Below are 21,967 nucleotides of genomic sequence, written 5' to 3' on the forward strand. Positions count from 1 at the left end.
CTTGTTTGTTGCCCTTTTTTATGGTGAAAGTTAAAAATTCAACTACTTTGAATGGATCTAAGACTGTATACATCATGGATTATTTTTCCTGAGTTTAATAATAAAGCAGGATGAAATTAGTCAAGCATTTAACCTCTTCATCTATGACACGTGTCTCAATCTATTTAACTTACTTTGTTATTGTTTTAAGAATTAAAAATGTTGATGAATTCTAATATGAAAGTTATCCCAAGAGGAATTCTAATACATGAGCATAAGAGGAAAAGGAAGAACAAAAAAGTTATCCCAAGTTTAATAACTGATGCAGTTTGAAGAGATACATTATGTCATCACTATGAAAAAGCTAGAATATAAAACAAGTGCAAAAGTAACACTAAAATTGAACTCATTATAATGAGTTGGTCATTCATCCATTACACGATCTTACACACGATTAATATAAACATAAGTATGGTGTTAAGAGAACTCGATACTATTAATAATTTCAGTACAACAAAATTCAACGTACATGTGAAACCTACAATAAACTCTAAAGTGGTGAAAATACTGTTTTACAATGGTGTGAGTACTCTTCAAAATTCAGCAATTTCCAAACAAATTGTCTATTGTCAGAATAATATACAGTACCATGAAGAATGAAATTAGTGAAACTGATTATAAATATAGAATACTAATGATTGTTTCTAAGCATTTAAGTGTGCGTATATAAAAGGTCAAAAGGGTTTTGGTAGTTGAATCTCTGTGCAGTTAAGTTATCTACTATTCCTTGTTCCTTTTAATGCAGGAGCTATGCTAAAAATGCTTTTGAAAACTGAGGAATTCTATGACAACTTTCCTAATTATATTTGGAGTAATATGTAGTAAATGTATTTGGAGGGAAGAAGAAATGTACAGGAGGTCGCATTAGAAGTAGTCAGAGAATCCCCCTTCCCTGTCATTGTTAGATCCTGCAAAGGGAAAATGGAACACTGTTAGCAATGAGAACCTTTGCTCCTAAAAAGAGGAACAAGAGTTAAGCAAGTATGTCTACAATTTTTTTTTTTTGTTACTTTTATCCATACAAACACCATGAAAATTTATAGTGTTGGTACCAAATGAAGAGAAAGTTGGCATGGACGAACTTGGAACAGGAAAGGTGAAGTCTTCTGACGATGAATAAGAGCAACTAGATGTGGCATCCGTCGGAACCCTGTTTGGAATAGAACTAGATGCATCTGGCCTAGGAGGAGTACACATGATCATTTTCATCTCCGTGATTTGGTTTGACATGCCATGTATCATCCTGTCACACACACAATCAGATTCATATTATCAAAATAGCGTGCAAGTAGATATTAGATGTTACCATCGTTGTACAGTGTCAGTCAAATCAGCAGCTCATTTAACTTTTTCCAAGACATGCCATGGTATTCCCCACAATTGTAATCCACTATATTTATCAGCCTGATAGCAGAATGGACGAATTCTACAGCATGAGGACCACAGGGGAATAAGTCGGAGGATAGGACCATCCACAGGTTTCTCTTGCAGCTTTTTTTCCATTCATATTATAACCCTTCTCCACCTTGAGCAGCCTTCACTTTCTCCACTCTAAGGTCAAATTTTTCATGTGGTAAGTTTAACATGGGAGAGACAATACCATAGTTCTTGTTCAAAGAAACTCTTCCCTTGTGTTTGTACCGTAATTGTACATTCTTTGTAGGCAGTAGGAGGGAGGCCTTGACCACAGAGGTTGCTAGTTTGCTCAATCCCTTTGAAGTTGGTGAATGATCTCGTTCGGTTCATGTTTGGCCCAGAGTAGAAATTGTTTCTCAATAGTGGAGGAGATGTTTCTGAGTTCGTTTAAAGAGAAGGGTTAAGTTTTGTGGCATTTCAACTTCATTGTTGTTTTGTTGGGAATTTGGATTGAGAGGAACAAAAACATCTTTAAAGAGATGGAGCGATCGAGTGAAGAGGTCTGGGAGATTGTTAGTTTTAATAGCTCCCAGTGGACGTCGGTCACATGACCTAGTCATAATTATGAGCTAGGTTTTATTATATTGGATTGGAGTCTTTTTTCTATAGTTGGGTTTTTTAGGTTTGTAACATGCCCTTGTCTCTGGGCTTTCTTTCCTTTTTTTTTTTCTTTTTTTTTTTTTTTTTTTTTTTTTTTTTTTTTTTTTTTTTTTTTTTTTTTTTTTTTTTTTTTTTTTTTTTTTTTTTTTTTTTTTTGGCATGTTGCTTTGTTTATCTCAAAAGCTTTGTTTCTTAAATAATAATAAAATTAAATTAAGAACCCTGTAATAATTCATGCTGAAAAATCCGGCTTGTTAACATTAAGCTAGGACTTCAAAAGGAAAAATTGGGATGTTTTGGCTGATTCTATCTTACTAGAAGTGAGGATCTGGTGATCATCTTTGAATGCAATCACAATCTCAATTCCATCAATGTGAAACTGATAACACAGTTCTAAATTATAAAAGGGAAAAGAAGAAAACAATATGAAATCCATAAGTAGCGATATGAGAGAAAATATTTCCTAATTTTAGCAATGTCTTCTACAAATATTGGTTGGAAAATTCCCAGGAAGCAGGAAAAGAAACAGTCATGTCTGATCCGATGAACATCAACCTTCCTATTTTTAAGCAAAATTTACTACCGTACATGTTCTCATCGACAAAATGATATATTGTAACACCATTTTCCACACTAAATTCAATATCAAGGTGAAAATACCGTACGCAATTAAGAGGAAAAATGATAGTAATACCTGCTTATGCAGTCCTGAAGTTGACGCACCATCCTCTCGTTTTCTTTTAGTCTTCTACATCCTTCTGCATTTACTTTCAGCGTTGCAATATACTTCCTTTCATACTCATTAGCTCTTTGTCTTTCAGCCTGCAACATGGCCTGTTTGCGTAAATGTGTTCTGCCACCTTTAGTCATTTTCGAATTCGAGGAGCTAGAAACTAAAACTTGTAATAAAACAAAAGATATTCTTCATAAAAAAGACTAACATATTAGCAATAAGCATTAATTTCTTTCAGCTTCCAAAATAAATTATAACTCCATTGCATATCTAGATGCAGTCACATTAGACATCTCTATTGCAGTGATCTAATAAAAAAATGAATATATTATCAAATCTGGCACTCACGTTCTTTCACAACTTATACTTGAGCCTCTAACCTCAAATTTCTGTTGAACTATTTTCATGTTAGCAGTCTTTCACAATCTACGTGACATTTCACACATCTCACATATATAAAGTTCCATGACAGCACTTGTATACTTGAATCCATCTTTCTCGAGATAAATCCTTCATCTACTACCATTTCATTCTCTTCCATCTCAGGAGTCAACGAATTCTCTGCCTACATTGCTTCTGAGTTCTAACATAATGAAAGACGTGGACAGCACCAGATGACTTAAAACTTGAATCAAGCCAGTTAGAAAATTTTGTTGTTCCTTCTCTATTGACAACCGTTGGTCTCCCTCTAGCTAGAAAATTTAATTTTCCAAAGTTCAAAACTAACCAACCAACCTAATTCGCTAATTTACATGCTAACGTGATATTTAATCTTTGTTTATCTCTCTAGCATGTCCGAGATGTCACATAAAGAAAAAACTAAAGCTCCTAGAAACACAGACCGGAGGAATGAAAGAAATATAATACCAATCAATGTTGGTTGAATTAGAGTTACCTTTAGATTAGCCACTTCTGCTCTGAGAGTGACCATAGTTTCTGCTTCTTCAACTGAACTACCGGGCTCTTTAATAATAAAGTATGCTTCTTCTATTTCTTTTGGAGAAACACGGTTTTCCTTGGCAATCATTTCAATTGTTTCATCAATGGCATCTGTCCCGCTGTTGAGCAACGCAGGCAAGGTAAGACCCTCCTCTGTTTCTTCCGAGTCAGCCTGTAATCATCGTTTTTGAATTATTGTGTAAGAAAAAAGGTATTTCTAGATTAGATTCACTTGTTTGTCTGTTTATTACCACAAAAACACAATATGCTCCATCAAGTTAAAAACTACAACATGAAAGCCAATGTTGTTCTGTGTTTTTTTTTTTTTTTTTTTTTTGATAAGGGACAATTGTTCTGTGCCTTTTCAGTTCAAAAAATTTGTTTGACACTCCAAGGTGGAACGATTACAGTGTTCCCCTGCCATAACCACATGCTATTCTAAAAGGGAAGACATTTCTAGTTCCTATGAAGTCAGTTATAACTCTCTTCAAAGTCAAGACTTGCTTCTCATTAATGCCTGTTCTACCATTGAGCTGCATAACATATTTGTTATCAACTTTTAAATTTTTCTAGGGTTTAAAAGATAATGCAATATAAATATAGAACAATAGCATAGTAAATGTGTCAAAGGAATATACTTAATTACATAGCTGAGATTGCATGAGTTATGTGTTTTCATGGCTTCAACTAACAAGTTCTAACAAAAGAACTTCACAACTTACTGTTTCATGAGTTAGTATCCAGACCGAGAATGAATGATACCTATTACTCAACTTGAGGGGAGGGTCAAAGGAANTTTTTTTTTTTTTTTTTTTTTTTTTTTTTTTTTTTTTTTTTTTTTTTTTTTTTGATAAGGGACAATTGTTCTGTGCCTTTTCAGTTCAAAAAATTTGTTTGACACTCCAAGGTGGAACGATTACAGTGTTCCCCTGCCATAACCACATGCTATTCTAAAAGGGAAGACATTTCTAGTTCCTATGAAGTCAGTTATAACTCTCTTCAAAGTCAAGACTTGCTTCTCATTAATGCCTGTTCTACCATTGAGCTGCATAACATATTTGTTATCAACTTTTAAATTTTTCTAGGGTTTAAAAGATAATGCAATATAAATATAGAACAATAGCATAGTAAATGTGTCAAAGGAATATACTTAATTACATAGCTGAGATTGCATGAGTTATGTGTTTTCATGGCTTCAACTAACAAGTTCTAACAAAAGAACTTCACAACTTACTGTTTCATGAGTTAGTATCCAGACCGAGAATGAATGATACCTATTACTCAACTTGAGGGGAGGGTCAAAGGAATATCCTTAATTAGAGGAATATTGGCTTAACCTCATTAATAAGGGAATTAACCTAATTTTTGTTGTTGTCTGCATTATTTCCTATTCCTTACCGAATTAGTTAACTTTTCTTTTCTGTTTCCTTTTCCCTAGAGGATTAGTTAACTTTTCTTTTCTATTTCCTATCCCATATAGGATTAGTTATCTTTTCTTTATTATAAATAGATCTATGTACTTCTCTAATGAACAACAAGAAAGGAGAGTAATACAAATTATTTTTGCAACAAGTAATACAATTACTCTTGCAACAAAATGGTAAGAGAACATTGTTTATAGAAAGTTTAATGTAACTTTATCTAGACTAAATAAATTTCTCTCTTGATTTCATTTATTACTTGAAGTTTTTTTAAATAAAAATATAAAAGTTTATACTTAATATGTTATGAAAAGATAAAATTCTAGAATAATTCTTTTTTCAAATTTAATAATGAATACGTTATTTACTAAGACATTAATAACATTAGTTTTATACAAGTTACTTAAAAATTATTTTAAAAAGCAGTACGCTTCTGGTATGATCTAGTTGTTAACTGAAATATTAAGCAAAAGAGCAATTCTGGACGTCTTTAAAATATCCACAGTGAAAAGAGGACAGTAAATATACCTATAAGGTAAATGCTACCTACCATCCTTTGCTTCTTAAGACCTTCACCAGCAGTTCTTGAGTTCAATCCGCATTGTGAACCGGTTGATGGATTTCTAACCATCTTAGACTTCAAATACTGACGCCAATGAGACTGGACTTGAAAGAAAAAGGAAAAGATTACTTAAGAAATCAGACCTCAGAGATATCAAAATGATAAGCGCAATGAAGCACTGATCCAGTTGTGTAAACATCCATGAACGTACTTGAATAACTATTGCAGCAGTGTTAACCTGCCTCCTACATCTGTATTCACTCCGAGCAACCATTGCTCGTATACCAGCCTGAAGAACAACTACAGCGAGCCTTGTTTTAATATGGATGCTCCTGGCAATATATGCAAGACTATTCCTTTGAATTTTGAGGGCAGCTGATTCTCTTCTCTTACTTTCATATGACTCTCGAGCAAGAACACCTAGATGGTAAAATAATAAGGTAATATATGCCCCTGAACTTATAAAAGAAAAGGAAACAGGAACCATTATGCATTTCCGGCACTTTATTTACTTATTTGGGAGGGTCACCTCTCCAATATGACTGTAGACAAGTGCAACTTCTTCGCATACGAATGTACTTTTTACGTTCAATTCGAGATTTGATATGCTTCTGTATAACTGTGGCAGCTGCACTATATACTCTTGTTCTTTGTGCATCTAGTTCGGCCATCAGACTACCTCTTAGGAAAAGTTTTGATTTCCCTATCTGCAAAAATATGTGATTAATTCCAGGAACTTTCGACCAGGAGCACCCATCAAATGTACAATCTCCATATATCAGACAGTTATAATAAGTTGGATACATTTATTGAACTAGCGTTAAAGCATGATTGAAAGCTGTGATTTTTATTTTTCTACTCATGAATAATTATTTCCTTTCCTGATCTAAAAGTATTATATCTGTTTACTTGACGTTGTGATATAACCACATGCACGTGTATTCTCTTATATGCTTTATATGAGATAGGACACCCAACTTCCTTGTTTCCGAGAATACCTTCTATACTTGAGATAGTACCTATCTTTCATAGAAGATTAGGTTACTTAACGAGTCTAATTGACAGTATACTTGGGCATTTTGACAAGTACGGCTTCAATTTTAAGTGTAAGATCTATATACATCAGCACAATCAGATTAGCCACAATTTTAATCATGGTTATCGAACATCAAATGCCTTATCTTTTATTCAAGATTTTCCAGTTTTCTCATCCTGCTGGCAGAAGGCTGATATCAGATCCAAGGTATTCCACGGTTTTTATGTAACTATGAGCGCTCATTGATATGTTAATTTTACTCAAGCGAAAGATTTGAGGCAATTCCTTGAAGACTGAAGATATAAAGTTTAGAGATAACAGACATCGACACTCTTAAAAGGCAAGAGTATGGCTTCATTTACCAGATAACCTTCAAGCCCTGTCTTCTCTAGAATCTTCCTGCATGCTACCATCTCTTCGTAGCTGCTCATAAACATTAGCAAGGAAACGTTAAAATACTCCAAAAGGGAAGATTTCAGAAATTGCAGAATGTGATATCCATTTATATTCTACTTCAAAGTATAAACAAGGAAAAATACTTACTCCCCTTCCAATACCTCGGGTGCAAGAATTCCAAATCGAGATAAAAATTCGGAAAATGTTCTATGAGTAGGGTATCCTGCACATTTAATTCTAACAGCCTCCAAAACACCCTGCACAAATGACAGTGTCCAATCCAATTAATGTTAATTTTAGGTTTGACAAAAACACTTGTTTTAGAACTTACTCCATGACGTAATTGTTGCATAACAGTAGCATTCTCAAATATGGCAGGTTGTAGGACAGTATTGGGCTTCACGCATCTTATATAATGGGGTTCGGTCGAATTTAATGTTTCCATCAACTGCTGTAGTTGTAACTGTAGAAAAATGGGTCAAACAAGCATAATTATTGTAGTTTTCCTTTGTGCAGTCTACAATGACATTTTCTGAAAATCATTCAAAAGTATATGCAAGTCCATGACCTATAATACCTTAAAACGAGAGCCAATTGAAGAAAACTTTGATGATTTGGTCGCCTCCTCAGGAGGAGGGAAAAGGCCAGATACAAAAGAACATTTTGAAGCAATTAACAAATCTTGATGTTCAGCGACCACATAATCTTTATTTTTGTCTAGAAAATGATCTGACTGGTATAGTACCTGAAAAGGTGAATAACTTTCTTATTTCTAAATAACCGAAGATTAAATTACAATTTTAGTCTAAGAACTTTTAAGATTGTCTCTAATAGGTCCTTAGACTTTAAAAAGAGGCCGTAAACTTTCAATTTTATGTCTAATAGGTTTTTGAACTTTAAAAGTACCTAATCGGTCCATAAATTTTTTAATTTGTATTTCATAGTCTCTAACTCTTAAGAAATCTTTTAAAGTTCACAAAATTAGGTTTGGGAATTTAAAAAAATTTCAAATAGGTTTAGGACTTATCAGATATAAAATTTGAAGTTTAAGAACATGTTAGACAAATTTACAGTTCAATCTATTAGATATAAAATTGAAAGTTCAAAAACCTATTAAATACTTTTTAAAGTCTAGGTACTTATTCGGCATAATCATGAAAGTTTAGGTACTAAACTTGTAATTTAACCATATTATAAAAGAAAGACAAACCCACATCTCCAGCATAATGAACAATCGTAAAATCTGAGCGAGCCAATTTTGGCTTGGTGAAGCGTTTATGATTTTTGAAAGTCTGATATAGCTTTTGTGAAAATGTTTCATGATTTGATTTTGGGAACATGCTGTTAATAAAAATGATAAAAATAATTAGGTCAAATGGGAAAAAAGAAAATTTTAATCAAATAACAAAAACAAGCCTCAGATCTAAGAGAAGGCATCTATGCAACAAGATCTTTACAATATTGATTAGAGATTAAAGAATTATTAAAAAAAAAAAAAAAGTAATCCAATCGTTAATCTTCTATCACAATAGATTAACAAATACTTAGGGATCAAGCTCATTGATTGTGAGATCTAATATAAATATGTTTTGCATGAGATAAATGAATTTGTAAGGCACTATGAGGAAGGATTTCTTATAACCATTGTACAAGGGATTTAGCCAAAGTTTTGAAGGGTTGAGTGGTGAAGCTAGCAGGTACGTTTCCCCATACTTATTAAGGGGTAAAAAACAGCTGGAAGAATTTGCAGCCTTCTATTCTTACTTAGTTCCAACCATCATATTTTATCACAATTTTTTTTATGCTATAATAAATTAGCCAGGGTTATTGCCTTAATTCCACCTTGAACATTTATTACTATGTATTAAGGGATAGTTCTGTAACTGCCTCTTAAATTCTCTGTTCTCTTGTTTTATTTCTTTGGCTGCCAGCTGGTTCTTATTTTAGGTTGCCACCTCGTGTGTATATTTAAGGGATGTGTTGCTTTCTTGTAAAAGGAATGAAGATGATCCAAAATAAAATTTCTTCTTTCATTTACTTTCTGTTTCTTTGATTCTCTAAGATGGTATCAGAAGTTAAGGTCAAACAACCATCGATCCATGGCAACCTCTTCTTCTGTTGAAAATAATGGGGTCTTCTTTCTCCAGATCCCCAAACGCCAACAATAATCTTTCAATTCTTAAACTCACAAATTCCAATTACCTCACCAGGAAATTTAAAGTTCAGTTAGCAATTGAACCGTGCACGGTTTGGATGATCATATTAAAAATGATACCAAGATCCCTGATGAATTCTTACCCAGGGATCCTTCAGATAAAGAAAACCCCCGATACTCAATTATACTCCAAATGGATTTAACAGGATAAGCTCCTCTCCTCTTGGCTAATCAGTCCTCTGATGAAGACATCGAGACTCAAATGTTTGACAGCACATCTGCCAGAAAAATCTAGGACGCTCTTGCTTTGACCTATGTTGCAAGAAACGTGACCAAAGTAATGCAATATAAGTCGCACCTCCAAAACCTCAAGAAGTAGGTATGTCAATGAAAGATTACTTGGCTATGGTAAAGACTATTATTAGATCCATTTCTGCAGTTAGTTATGAAATTTCTAACTCCGACCATGTTCCTTACATACTCTCTTGTTTAGGTAGTGAACAAGAGTTGATTATATACTCTCTTGCTGCTAAATTGAATTCTAAACTCATCCAAGAAGTTTATTCTCTTCTGTTACCACTGAGGTTCAAATTGAGAGTCATTCCACTCACTCTGATTCGACTCTTCCTTCTATCCATTTAACAACCCTCAAGCCTAACATGAAGTCTGATAACCCGAGGAATCAAAACCAAGGTTCAGGAGGAAATCCACTTCTTGGACATTGTCTCTCTTGGCGGGAATTTAATCCCATGGGGTGCAAAGAAGCAGCAAATAATTTCTAGACTGAGTTCTAAGTGGAGTTTCATTGTCTTGCTAATGATGCCACTGAGATATTGTGGATCAAGTTTCTCTTTCATGAATTTCATGTGTCTTCTCCATCTATTCCCACTCTTTGGTGTATACCATTGCTGCTGTCCATCTTAGTGCAAACTTTTTCCTTCAACATCTCACAGCCTCAGCTCAGGTAGCTGACATTTTACCAAGCCATTATTAACTCTCTCCTTTCCCAACATTAGGTCCAAGCTAAATGTTGTTGATCTACATCAGCTTGAGAGGAGGTATTAAGGGATACATTGTAGTTTCCCTTTTTCATTTTATTTCTTTGGCTGCCAGCTGGTTGGTATTTTCTGTTGCCAACTCTTGTGTATATTGAAGGGAGGTGTTGCTTTCTAGTAAAAGGAACGAAGATTATTCCAAATAAAATAAAATTCTTTCATTTACTCTTTGTTTCCTTGACTCTCTAAGGATAATAGACCCCCTTTCCTAACTAACATCATTTCCTAGATTAGACAATTGTCATTTTAGTATGTAGATTCAAGTAAATTTTCAAACAAACGATTTCTTTTCTGCCTAAAGAAACTCAATAGCATTTGGAAACACAACTAGTTTACTAGAAAGATTGCAAGTGGAAACTAAGACACTTTGGCTTAACTTAGGTCTAACCAGATCAATTTCTAGCCATAAAAAATTATGAATTCATGAGCAACTCTACGTGTTGATCAAATGTGCAACTTGTCTTATGGCTGGGGAAAGGAAATGTTAGCAAGTTTACGGTAAAAGAATGAGCATACCAAGCTTCATCAAGAAGAGCAATGATTCCACCTGGTTTCTGCAAAGGCACAAAGAATTAGAGGCTATGCCAGAGAGGGATACTGAGAAAATAAGCTAAATCAGTAAACCATGTTCATAATTAAAGATATCAATCGTAATATTTAAATTCCTGGACAAAAAGCTATTGGCCTTCCAATCTAATCAGTTATAATCCAAGAAAGAAATGCACGCATGTTCTGTAATTACAGGTCATAGTAAAATATTTTCCAACTTCAGAATTCAAAGTTATCCAAAGACACTTCATTGGACAACATTATTCATCTAATTATCATTAACAAATAGCTCATCAAACGGAGAAATTAAATCGCTTGCATTGAAATATATGTCAGGAATTAGATTATTTTTTGGTTATTTAGAGCATCCTTAGAACAAGTGATGCTCTAATACCAAACGAGATAAATTGCACTTGCACACAAGCCTATGCTGAAGAAAATGTGAGAAATATCCCTAAAATTTCTCCAAAAACAATAAGCCACCAGAAAAGTTTCAAACAACGATAAACAGAACTCATCGAGTATTCATGACCTTGGCCTCTCCAAGAGCAAAAGCTTCAGTTCCTAGACAACTTCTTTTCTATCTTCCTTCTTTCCCCTCCCACCATTAAGTACTCCATTTTCTTCCTCACTGACAACCATCCCCATGCCCCTAAACACTATGCAAAAAGCCTCTATCAACTAACTCATTTCACTGTTTAAGTGGGCAAAGCAACAAGCTACTCGAAACTTAGGAATAAGCTATTGTGAATGATGAAAACTTTTTATGGGATACAAGGAACTAATTCTTACTCTTTCCCATTCTGTGTTTGCATCCAAAGGAGTTTTGATATGGACCAAGGAATCAATCATGCAAGATAAACTTCAAAGATGATGTGAAAAAAATGTTGTTCAAATTATCACAAGATGATAGCAATTCATGCCATATTAAAAAACTTCATTTATTCTTTAAGATCACTAATTTTGGGTGGATGATAATCTAGAGTTATGGTGTTTCTTTAATATACTTTAAGGATTTTATTTAATTTAAAGTTACATTTATATAGGGGCTAGCTATGGTCATAAAGTAGGAAGGTTACAACTCTTGAAATATCTTATGGAAGGTCAAAGGTCTTCATTTTGAGGCTATATAAAGCTATTTATGTTGTCTTTGTAAAGGAGACTTGGAAAATGTAGTTAAAAGAGCATCCGTGCTTTATTTTAGCCAAGGACTAAGTTTCCTTGCAATTTTGTGTAGTTTAGACTACATGTTTAGAATCATTACAGCTTGACATGATCGATCTTGCTTGTGGAGTGATTCGAATCTCAAAAAAGTGTTTTTTCCTTGAGATATTTGATTAACAAGGTAATTCGTGTCTTATTTTTTCTTGGGGTGAAATCAAATTGATTTGGGGGTTTTAGCATTTGTGAATTAGGAGTTTGCATATCCAAACGCTTATGAGAGTTCTTAGGTCAAGGTGTCCTTGAAGTTCCTTGTGCGACCTTTTAGTTATAGCATTAGTTATATTCGTCTTTTCTCTCTGCGTATCCCAGAAAATGCTTCTCTTATTATAGGAGTGATTTTTAATGGGAAGAATTCGACATCTGACATCATCAGGGTTTTTGTTAAACCCAAGTAAGAATGTGTATGTCCTTGTCTTCTCAACTGTCTATTTGTACAGCTCAGCTTTCATGCCACATGACCAATTATTTGTTCCATACATTGAATAACTAGTCGACGACATAGACTATTTCACTGGATTACTTTACCGAGCACTCACCATACCCAATGTCCTTTCTCTTATTTTCCATCTTGTAGAAAAGAAAGCTGTAGAATTGGGGATATTATTTGTTTCCTTGTATAGGCAAATATACATGCTTTATCAATATATACCATTCAGTAATATAGCAAATATACATTTTTTTATCAATAAAGTTGTATTAATAGATCAATATATACACATGTTCTATAAAATATGTCCTCATGTGGTCCTTGTCCAACTTTTTTAGAAATTGACATATTGTCGTGTCTGTGTTGTGTCATGTCCATGTCCTTTGTCTATGACTAGTATGAAAGAGGTCTGGTAAGGACTAGACGCCCTAGCCAGCTATTCCCAAATGTTATCAAGAAGCTTATGAATGGATTGAACTAAAGCAAGAAAAAAGGGATGTTATTCTTTTCCCTACTCGGTTGAGGGAGAAGCTTCACAAAGATGCTTTATACACTCTGCATTGCATTCAGAAGTAACTAGCGGTAGGACCTTGTCACAAAAGGAATGTCAACGAATGAATGTCCTTAAAGAATGGATTTATCGAATGAGCCAATCTGTCCTTATTGCTTGAAGGACTCTTTTTCGGCCATTTTCCTGGATTCCAAAAGGTGAAAGCTCGTCAATATGATCTTGTTTTCTGCTCTTTTATGTAATGACATATCACTGGCAAGTCTGAAGCACAAAATTTGGAAAGCCGTTTCCTAAGAAAGATAGGTTTTTTCTTAGGGTCTTTCTCCCAAGGTTAGAACACGAATAATAGGGTGCAACAAAGATTTGTTACCTTAAAACTTGCTCCCAGTAAATGCAATGTAAAATTCCATTTAACAAGATAAAGGATACCCCATCCACATTTAGATATGACTTACAAACTCTCCCAATTCACTAAATGGGTGCCACCAGCCTAACCTACACCCACGTAATGAATGTTTTTCATAAGCTTTTCAATCTGAGTAGCCGGCTTTTACCTTCACAAGAATCTTGAAAAGAAATAAATACTATGAAGGAAAGCTAGTAAGAATGAAGTGAAACTCCTTCAGTAAAATAGCATTTACTCTTGTCAAGTCTCTTATCAACTCATTCAACTACATGATCCCATAGAATAAGTCTGCCCTATCCTAACCGTCAAGTAATACCCTTACTACACTCTTCCGTAACATATATCAATATGGAAAATTAGGTGAGTGATGAGAAGTACTTTCTGTATGTTTTTAAATGAGGAGAAAGCAATAGCATACGTTGTGAGTGGCATCTTTGAACTCCAAGAGCATAGTTAAGAAGAAAAAATTGAACCTTCTCAATTAGATCAAGGACATCTTGATTATCAACAAATTCTATGTAGCTCCAATCAATTTCCTCTTTGACATATTCTTCTTGCTCCATCTTGAATACGTGCTGGATATAATCACAACATCCAGGTTTGACATTGAAATTTAAAAAAAATAATAAAAATAATAATAAAGGCAAGAAGAAGAAAAAGAAGACTAAGAAGATGAAAGTCAAGATCAAAGACAAAGTTTTCAAACGAGACTGACCTCATACCTGGTTGAAATGTTGCTGCAGCTTTTCATTTGTGTAATTGATGCAGAATTGCTCAAAACTGAAGAGAGTGAAGGACAATCACAATCAACATATAACTTGTTAATTAATAACTAAACCCAAATCAACAACTGCTCTAATTTTAAGAGATCTTTATGACTGCACAATTAGTAAAAAGCTAGCTAACAGATTAAATTATCTTATTCAATGAAAATGGCATAAATGTCTATATTTGCAAGTTTTGTGAGCATAGGAGTCTAAATCTATGTCCAGTTGGACTATGTTACAAACATCACCAATTAGTTGTGTGTGTGTGTGTGTGTGTGTGTGTAAAGAAACGAGAACTTTCAAGAGGGATCACCTATTTGTTTTAAAGCTTTCAAAACCATAAATATCAAGTACTCCAATCAGATATTCCGAGCCATGATCTTGCCCGATGGAAACATTGATTTTACCTACCAACCTGGATAAGATAAACTAACGACTGTAATAATTCCTGTTGGAGTAAGAAAAAAAACATAGAAATACATCAGAATTCAAAACGTGACAATGCTAGGATAACCAATATTACCAGTCAAACAAACGAGAATATATTGTCTTGGCTAATCCATCCCTGCTAACAGTTGCACCAAGCGGATCAAGACTTCTCTTGATGATTTCCTCCCGTGTAATCATCATGCGCTTGCAAAGAGCATCTTCTAATGCATTGGGATCACACCTGAAATATTTATAGGATCAGAATATGCAAAAGAGCCAGGTTATTATGAGAAATACAAAGGAATAAAAGAAAAGCTCCAGTCACACATGAGAAGCTCTGCTGTCATGTGAAGATGAAATTTTGATTCTTCATCTTTTATAAATGATGAATCAGACTCCTCTCCTTTTGCAAAGTCAACATTACCAAGATGGAGTATTGCAGCCACAACTCGGAAAATTGCATCCTGAAAGGAAGAGCGAGGAAAGGGGAAGAGAAGGCATTTAGCAGTAAGTTGACACAGCACAAAAGAATAGCTACATCTCGAGTAAGGTATCACCTGCTCTTGTTCACCTATTCCAACAATATCCATGGCTCTCTTTGTGGCAAGATAATCATGAGCATCATTCACACCAGCCAGCTCATAACAATTTGATTGATTTAGATAGTGAAATGATTTCGGATTTCCCAGCTTATACCTCTCTCTCTCCTGAAACAAATATCCACTGATGAAAACTAGGTGACAAGAAAAAACTGATTAAAAAACAAAGGAAAAGGAAAAGGAGAGAGAGATACCGACCTGAGGTGGAGCTGCACAGAGAAGGTAAAAGCAATGATAGTTGCGCTCAGGGTCTGATATTTGGCAAACTCGTGATCTCTCAAGAAGATAAGTTCTGATGGCAGCTCCTGATATTCTTCCCTTCTTGTCAAATTGGATCTCAACAAATTTCCCAAAACGGCTGCGCTAATGTATACAATAAATTATCAATAGGCAACTCGAGCACAAGAAAAGGTTCAAATGAATAAATGAAGTGTCTAATATCAACAGTAAACATGCACACGGAAATGGAAGCAGGGCATCCAGAAAAAGTCAGTTTATGCAATTGTCAATTCAATTATTTCTAAGAAAAACCCTAGCTGCAAAGCTTAAGTATAAGGATAACTTTTTTACCTTGAATTGTTGTTTCTAACTGTTTTTGCATTGCCAAAAGCTTCAAGAACTGGATTTGACTGCATCATGTTGGAACAGGATTCAGAAAGTTGAGAGAAATAAAATATGACCAAACTTGAGAAGATGTCCCCACATAAGACAATGCAAACTTATAAATAAAGTTCAAATATCAAGTCCCGTGAGAAGAAATGAAAATATTGCAAGAAAACCCTCCCCTTGAAAAAGGAAAAGAGGCATTTGAAACCATTTTCTTTCAAAAGCTTAGTTCCGTCTGTTACCATTAGATTCTCGTGGCTTTAATTAAAATTTTCAGGAATGCTCTCGGCATCTTCGTTAATAGAGCTCTACCTACATCCAAAGTTGGTTCATATTCTATATTCATCAATTACATAATGGAAAAGTAATGGAAGTTTTTGAAAGCTTGAATTGTCCTCCAACGTTCTCAAACACACAGTCTTGCTCTTATCGGCCATTTTGAAATTTTCTTTCACAGGCAAGAGATATCTAAATAACATTTACATAAGGACTCAAATAGATGTGGATAGACAACAAAAATAATTAAATAAATGATAAAATATAGTTTTGATCCCTGAGGTTTGAAATTGGTGTTTATTTGGTCCCTGAAGTTTCAAAAGAGACACTTCTGTTCATAAGATTAGGAGAATGACTTTAAATGATTCCTGAGTTAAGTTGATCGTTAGTTGACTAGCGAAAAAGTGACATAGCAGTGATGATTTTTAAACAATATGACAACTTTTATTAATTCTTTACTAGTTTTTGTTGATGTGTGCCATTTTTATTTTCCTTATTCTTTTCCTCTTTCCCTACCTTTCTCTCTTCATCCTTTTCATTTCTTGATCCCTGAGGTTTGAAATTGGTGTTTATTTGGTCCCTGAAGTTTCAAAAGAGACACTTCTGTTCATAAGATTAGGAGAATGACTTTAAATGATTCCTGAGTTAAGTTGACCGTTAGTTGACTAGCGAAAAAGTGACATAGCAGTGATGATTTTTAAACAATATGACAACTTTTATTAATTCTTTACTAGTTTTTGTTGATGTGTGCCATTTTTATTTTCCTTATTCTTTTCCTCTTTCCCTACCTTTCTCTCTTCATCCTTTTCATTTCTTTCTTCTTCTTCTCCTTCTTCTCAAGCAAGTGCCCACCACTGATGTTGCAGTTGCTACCTAACCAAATGTTCTCACCCTCCCTCCCCTCACCATTTAGGCTGTCTTCTGTTGAGCTACCACCACAGACCTTCGTACAATCTCTACTTTTAAAAAAAGTTGCCTACCAAACCACCCTATTGCCATCAAATCTGCCATACAAACTCTCTAAAAGTGAAGTAGAAATTCAAATTATTTTACTTTCTTTCTTGAGTTGACTCTTACATTATAAAAATGAGAAGAAATTAATTCTTCCAAAACTACAAATTCAGACAACAAGAAAAAAATGTTTAGGTAAAAAAAACCAAGAAACATAAAGCAGAGATCCTATACAAAGTTAGCAAAGCCAGAAATGGGTCAAATTAATGATCTAAGATCCAGATCAGTAACAGCATCCCAGATCCAAAGCAATTGTCAAAGTCCCGAACTAGAGCAGCTCAACAACGTTTCAGAGTCGGCAACTTTTAATAAATAATGCACGATACTCTTTTTCTCCTTTTTTTTCATTTTGGTCAACTGGGTTAGTTCATGCCTTGTTTTCCTCATTCTACTCACTCTTTCTTTCCTCTGATAATTGCTTTCCTTGCATACCCGGGAAGGAACTTGAAACTTTAGTGGCAAAAAGATGGTTTTCAGTTGTAATTCATAAAAGTTGTCCAGGAAATTGACTCCTTTGGGACTACATTGGATTTTTGATGTGGCTTTTGATGAACTGGAATGATGACTTTGTTGACTTAAGGTAGGAGAAACTCTAGTTTCACAACAGAAGAAAGGAGGGAAAAGAGGGGAAGGAGGGGAAAGGAAAAGAAAAACAGAAGTCACATAAACTTAAAATAGCATAAAGTTGCAGCTCATTTAAAAATAGTTACATCATTGATGTCATGTCACTTTTTTATTAGTTAGCTAATAGTCTATTTAACTCAGGGACCATTTATAACTATTTTCCAAAATTCAAGGACTAAAGGTATCCATTTTGAAACCTTGGGGAACTAAATGACAGCAATCTTAAACCTCAGAGATCAAAAGTGTATTTTGCACTTAAATAAATAAAAATAGGCATATACCACTATCACAAACCAAATCAATGATGTGCATTCCTCGCTCTTTATATCTCAAAAACTCCATGAAATACTAAATCTTGCATATACCATATACCATATACCACTTTGGGTCACAAGTATCCCCAATTTTTAATCTTGCATTTTACATATATACCATAGAGATCCACCTCTAATATTGTTAGTACTCCGGGATGGAAAGAAATGGTATTTGATAATCCCATGCACCTTAGAGACACCATAGGGTGCTGGAATAATAATGTATGAGGTATATGTTGATTACGTTGTATCACAATAGTTATATTTACTAGAGTTTGTATCCAACTTACTTCTAAAACTTGTTGTTGAACAGACCGTCCTTCAGATGCAGCCTTGCCGCCCAAAAATGCAAGGTAACACATAAGCATTTTGGTGGTTTCAGTCTTACCAGCCCCACTTTCACCACTTACCAGAATGGAGTTGCTTTTCCCATAAGTTATCATAGCCCTGCCACAAGTTTATGATAGTCTATGTCATCCCATGAGACAAAAAATAGGACAAAGTAAAGAAGCTAACCTATATGCGACATCAGCAATTGCAAAAACATGAGGCTTCAGCTCCCCGACTGGTGCTCCCTTGTACTGCTCCATCACACACGGATCATACAGATTTGAAATACTTTGGAATGGGTTGATGGCAATAAGAATATTTCCAGTATAAGTCTGTATAACGTCAGGGAATTATTATTTGGATCCCTAGCTGGAGTGTAATGAATCTGTTTTTTTCACCAGGTGAATCATCAAAACCCATAAATAATCTTACATAGATTTCATTTATTGCATATCTGATAGCCAAATTATGCAGCAACCCAGGCTCATTCAAATATGACATTCTAGTCATATCGTCAATTCCAGTAGCAGGAGCTTCTGCATCCCTTGGATACAGATTTGACATTTTTACAACCACCTGCCAACATAACCTTGGGTAATATTTTTCCAGACATAATCAAAATAAACTGAGGGTTTTTTTTTTTTTTTTTTTTGGGTGGGTGGGGGGAATAGACACGATGAGAACAATGACTTCAAGAACCCTAAAATGTGAGGCAAGGAAACAGTCTGAGAGTTCATTATTTTCATGATTAATCTCTATTTGGTAGCATTTTTTGTCCTTCAACACCTAGAAAACATTTTTTAAGATGGTAATAGAACTCACTTTTTGGCTTCTTTGTGGAGTTCAATCACTAGAGACTCTGAGTATATTCCTCATTTTCTTAATTTTTCACGACTTAGTGCTCACTAGTATGTTTTGTGTAACTTTATCTTGTCTCTTCTTTGTGCAGGCCTCTTGACAACTGAATTTCTTATACAACTCTTGTTTAATTTTTTTCATTTAAATAGAACCATATTACCTGCCTCCCATCACTAGTTTGAATCTCAGCATCTTCCCCAATGATGTTCAATACTAGTCCATCAATCCAAACAGACTCTATATCTCCCACCCATATGTGAGAACCAACAACGATATTCACAGGATTGTCCTGCAGCAAATTATAGATGATCTCAGTATTCAAATTCACGATCATACATTAGATAAACAAAGCTTTTTATATCCAGCATTTGGAGCTAAGTTACTTTTCAATCTTACGTTACAGTTCAATCAGTAGTTGATACACAATTACAAAAATATATCAACATGGCTTTACAGTGCCTAGAGCTCAAGGAGGATGTGAAAACCTCGAAGTTTGTGCATCATACATTGGATTGATCGCTTAATATCGGAATAATCTAGAGCGCCATCAATAGCCATAACATAATCACTAAAACTACCATTATCAATAAATAACATAGCACAGCTTCGTAATATCAGCAGACCATCAAATGAATCGTTTCATATCAGATTAGGGTTTTACATTTCTAATAAACTCAACGAACGCAATCATATCTCCCGCCAATTTCACAAAACCGCCAAAATGTTCGTAACTTGGAATGGCTCAAAATTTGAAGATCGAATCGTTAATTTACATACCATTCCGACTCCCAATATGAATGTCCGAAACGTAGCTACGCGAACATGAGCGTATGATTCTGTACGCAAAAGCAATGAGAAGATCAAAAGTTGTCCTACAGAAGCTTGAATTGCTGGAGGGAAATAATTCTTGCGTAAACCCAGAAGTTTGGCTTTCTAGGTCCTGTGCTTGAGCTTTGTCCTCGTGTTGCATTGTTTGTGGCAGTAGAAATCTTGAATTCTCCAGTTCCGCCATTTTCGGGCGGAGTTCTTGTGGCTATTTTTGCTCTACCCCTCTCCATTGCCAGAAACACACAAATGCATGAAAAAATTGCCAAAATAAAGGATTGCGTTACCAATTTGGTTTCATATACTATTTATTTGGCCTCCTTCTCTAATAATTATAATATTAATTTTCTTTAACATTTAAATTTAATTTGCAATCACTTAATCCCCAAAATTTTAATTTCATAATATTGTAATGAGAATGGAAAACTGGTCGGCACGAAGTTCTTTATCATGCTCATCTCATCATCATACATCTCTTTACAACTCATAAACAATCTGATAAATCCAAAAATTTTGTTTGTTTTGTTACATTTTTGAAAAATTCATAGATTGAATGTTATAACTGATCAATTTTCGGTTCGTTTTTTTAAGATATTGTACATAGATACACACAAATATATATATATTATATAGATGTATATATAAATTTGTAAAAGAAAAACCAAAAGAGAAAAGGAAGAGGAAAAAAAATCTGAAACTACGGGAACGGATTTAAACCAACGAAGAACAATTTCATGAACGATTATACGAACAGGTCATTCTCGAAACAAAAAATAGATTGAGAAGTACAAGAATACATCTACACGATTACGAAGAGAAGAACGAAGTTGTGGTTACAGATTCGCAGACTCTCAAAGAACAAGAATTATCCATCACAGGCAATGCCTTCCATCGCTAGGCAAACTAAAGTGAGAGCAAGGATTCCGGCCAGACGGCGGAACCGGCGCTCTATACTGCGGGCGGAGTGCCTCAACGCTGGAGTTTCGAATCGGCCTCGCCGTCACCGTGGCGATTCCGGCGTCCTCGATCGCAACCACTAGTAGAAGCACCGCCATGACGGCAAATTTGAGACAGGACTTCTTATCGCCGCCGCGCATGGTTTCTTCGATTCGCTGGAGAAGTAGAATCAGAAACGTGATGAAGAAGAAAGGCCGATTTCTTGGCCGATTTTAATGGCGGAGATGCCATTGCCTCTTCGTGGAGTATGAAATTCAGAAGCAATTTCTTTGGGAGAATTTTGTGGAGAATTGTAAATTTCTAAGCATTGAAGGCTCGGTCTTTTGATTTCACACTGAGTTAACGCTGAAAGCTGCCTTCTTGCGCGGCCCGGAAAGATTTTCATTGCAGATTTCTTGCAATCAATCAATTACTTTTTCAATTTATTTTATTTTAAAGTTAAATTTCTCAAATTTAATTTCTAAATTTTTAAAATATTAATTTTTAATTCTTTTATTAAGTAATAAAATTTGTTTTTGTTATCCAATTTTCTCATGAAATATATATATTTTTTAAATATTTAATTAAACTTTACCCCTCAATTTAATCCAAATTAATAGTTATTTACCGCATAAAAAAATATATATAAAAGTCAACCTCTCGGCAAAATTCTCTTTGTTAGTCCTGGTCTCAGAAATTGCCTTATAGATCATCCTGGTCTTCCTTTCACTTGAAAATTCCGGGAGCATGTGAAAAATGATAATAGATCTCATCGTTAATAATTAATAATATTAAAAAAAGGACAATTCATAACAATATTACCATAGAGCAATTTTACCGTTAAAACGTTCAACGAAGTGATGAACTTCAAACTACTATAAAAGGTTGAAATCATATCTATATAGAGGAAAAACTCAATAAAG

The 21,967-nt window shown here is 34.5% G+C and overlaps 1 protein-coding gene across 1 annotated transcript; it reads right to left on the reverse strand.

Annotated features, from left to right (window-relative positions):
• Positions 1–451: 451 nt before the first annotated feature.
• On the reverse strand, positions 452–20,377 carry LOC111487927 (myosin-11-like). The gene is made up of 26 exons (XM_023135433.1): positions 20,061–20,377; positions 19,444–19,572; positions 18,858–19,001; positions 18,612–18,757; positions 18,386–18,542; positions 15,835–15,893; positions 15,463–15,622; positions 15,223–15,372; positions 14,993–15,129; positions 14,760–14,906; positions 14,550–14,651; positions 14,192–14,249; positions 13,943–14,044; positions 10,869–10,906; positions 8,357–8,483; positions 7,720–7,887; positions 7,474–7,605; positions 7,290–7,399; positions 7,109–7,169; positions 6,240–6,417; positions 5,922–6,130; positions 5,699–5,809; positions 3,684–3,899; positions 2,750–2,889; positions 1,092–1,282; positions 452–947 (listed from the first exon to the last, which is right to left on the reverse strand). The coding sequence occupies exons 1-26, from the start codon at positions 20,061–20,063 to the stop codon at positions 904–906; spliced, it is 3,219 nt and encodes a 1,072-aa protein (XP_022991201.1). The 5' UTR covers positions 20,064–20,377; the 3' UTR covers positions 452–903.
• Positions 20,378–21,967: the final 1,590 nt, after the last annotated feature.

This window comes from Cucurbita maxima, unplaced genomic scaffold (assembly GCF_002738345.1).
Source record: "Cucurbita maxima cultivar Rimu unplaced genomic scaffold, Cmax_1.0 Cma_Scf00013, whole genome shotgun sequence".
NCBI lineage: Eukaryota > Viridiplantae > Streptophyta > Magnoliopsida > Cucurbitales > Cucurbitaceae > Cucurbita > Cucurbita maxima.

What these genes read in the sequence shown, in the direction of transcription:
- LOC111487927 (XM_023135433.1), bottom strand. An exon ending in ATGCAATAAATGAAATCTAT is followed by an intron (nt 18,758 to 18,857) that starts GTAAGATTATTT and finishes GACGTTATACAG; the next exon opens with ACTTATACTGGAAATATTCT. An exon ending in CCCGAGGTATTGGAAGGGGA is followed by an intron (nt 7,170 to 7,289) that starts GTAAGTATTTTT and finishes GTTTATGAGCAG; the next exon opens with CTACGAAGAGATGGTAGCAT.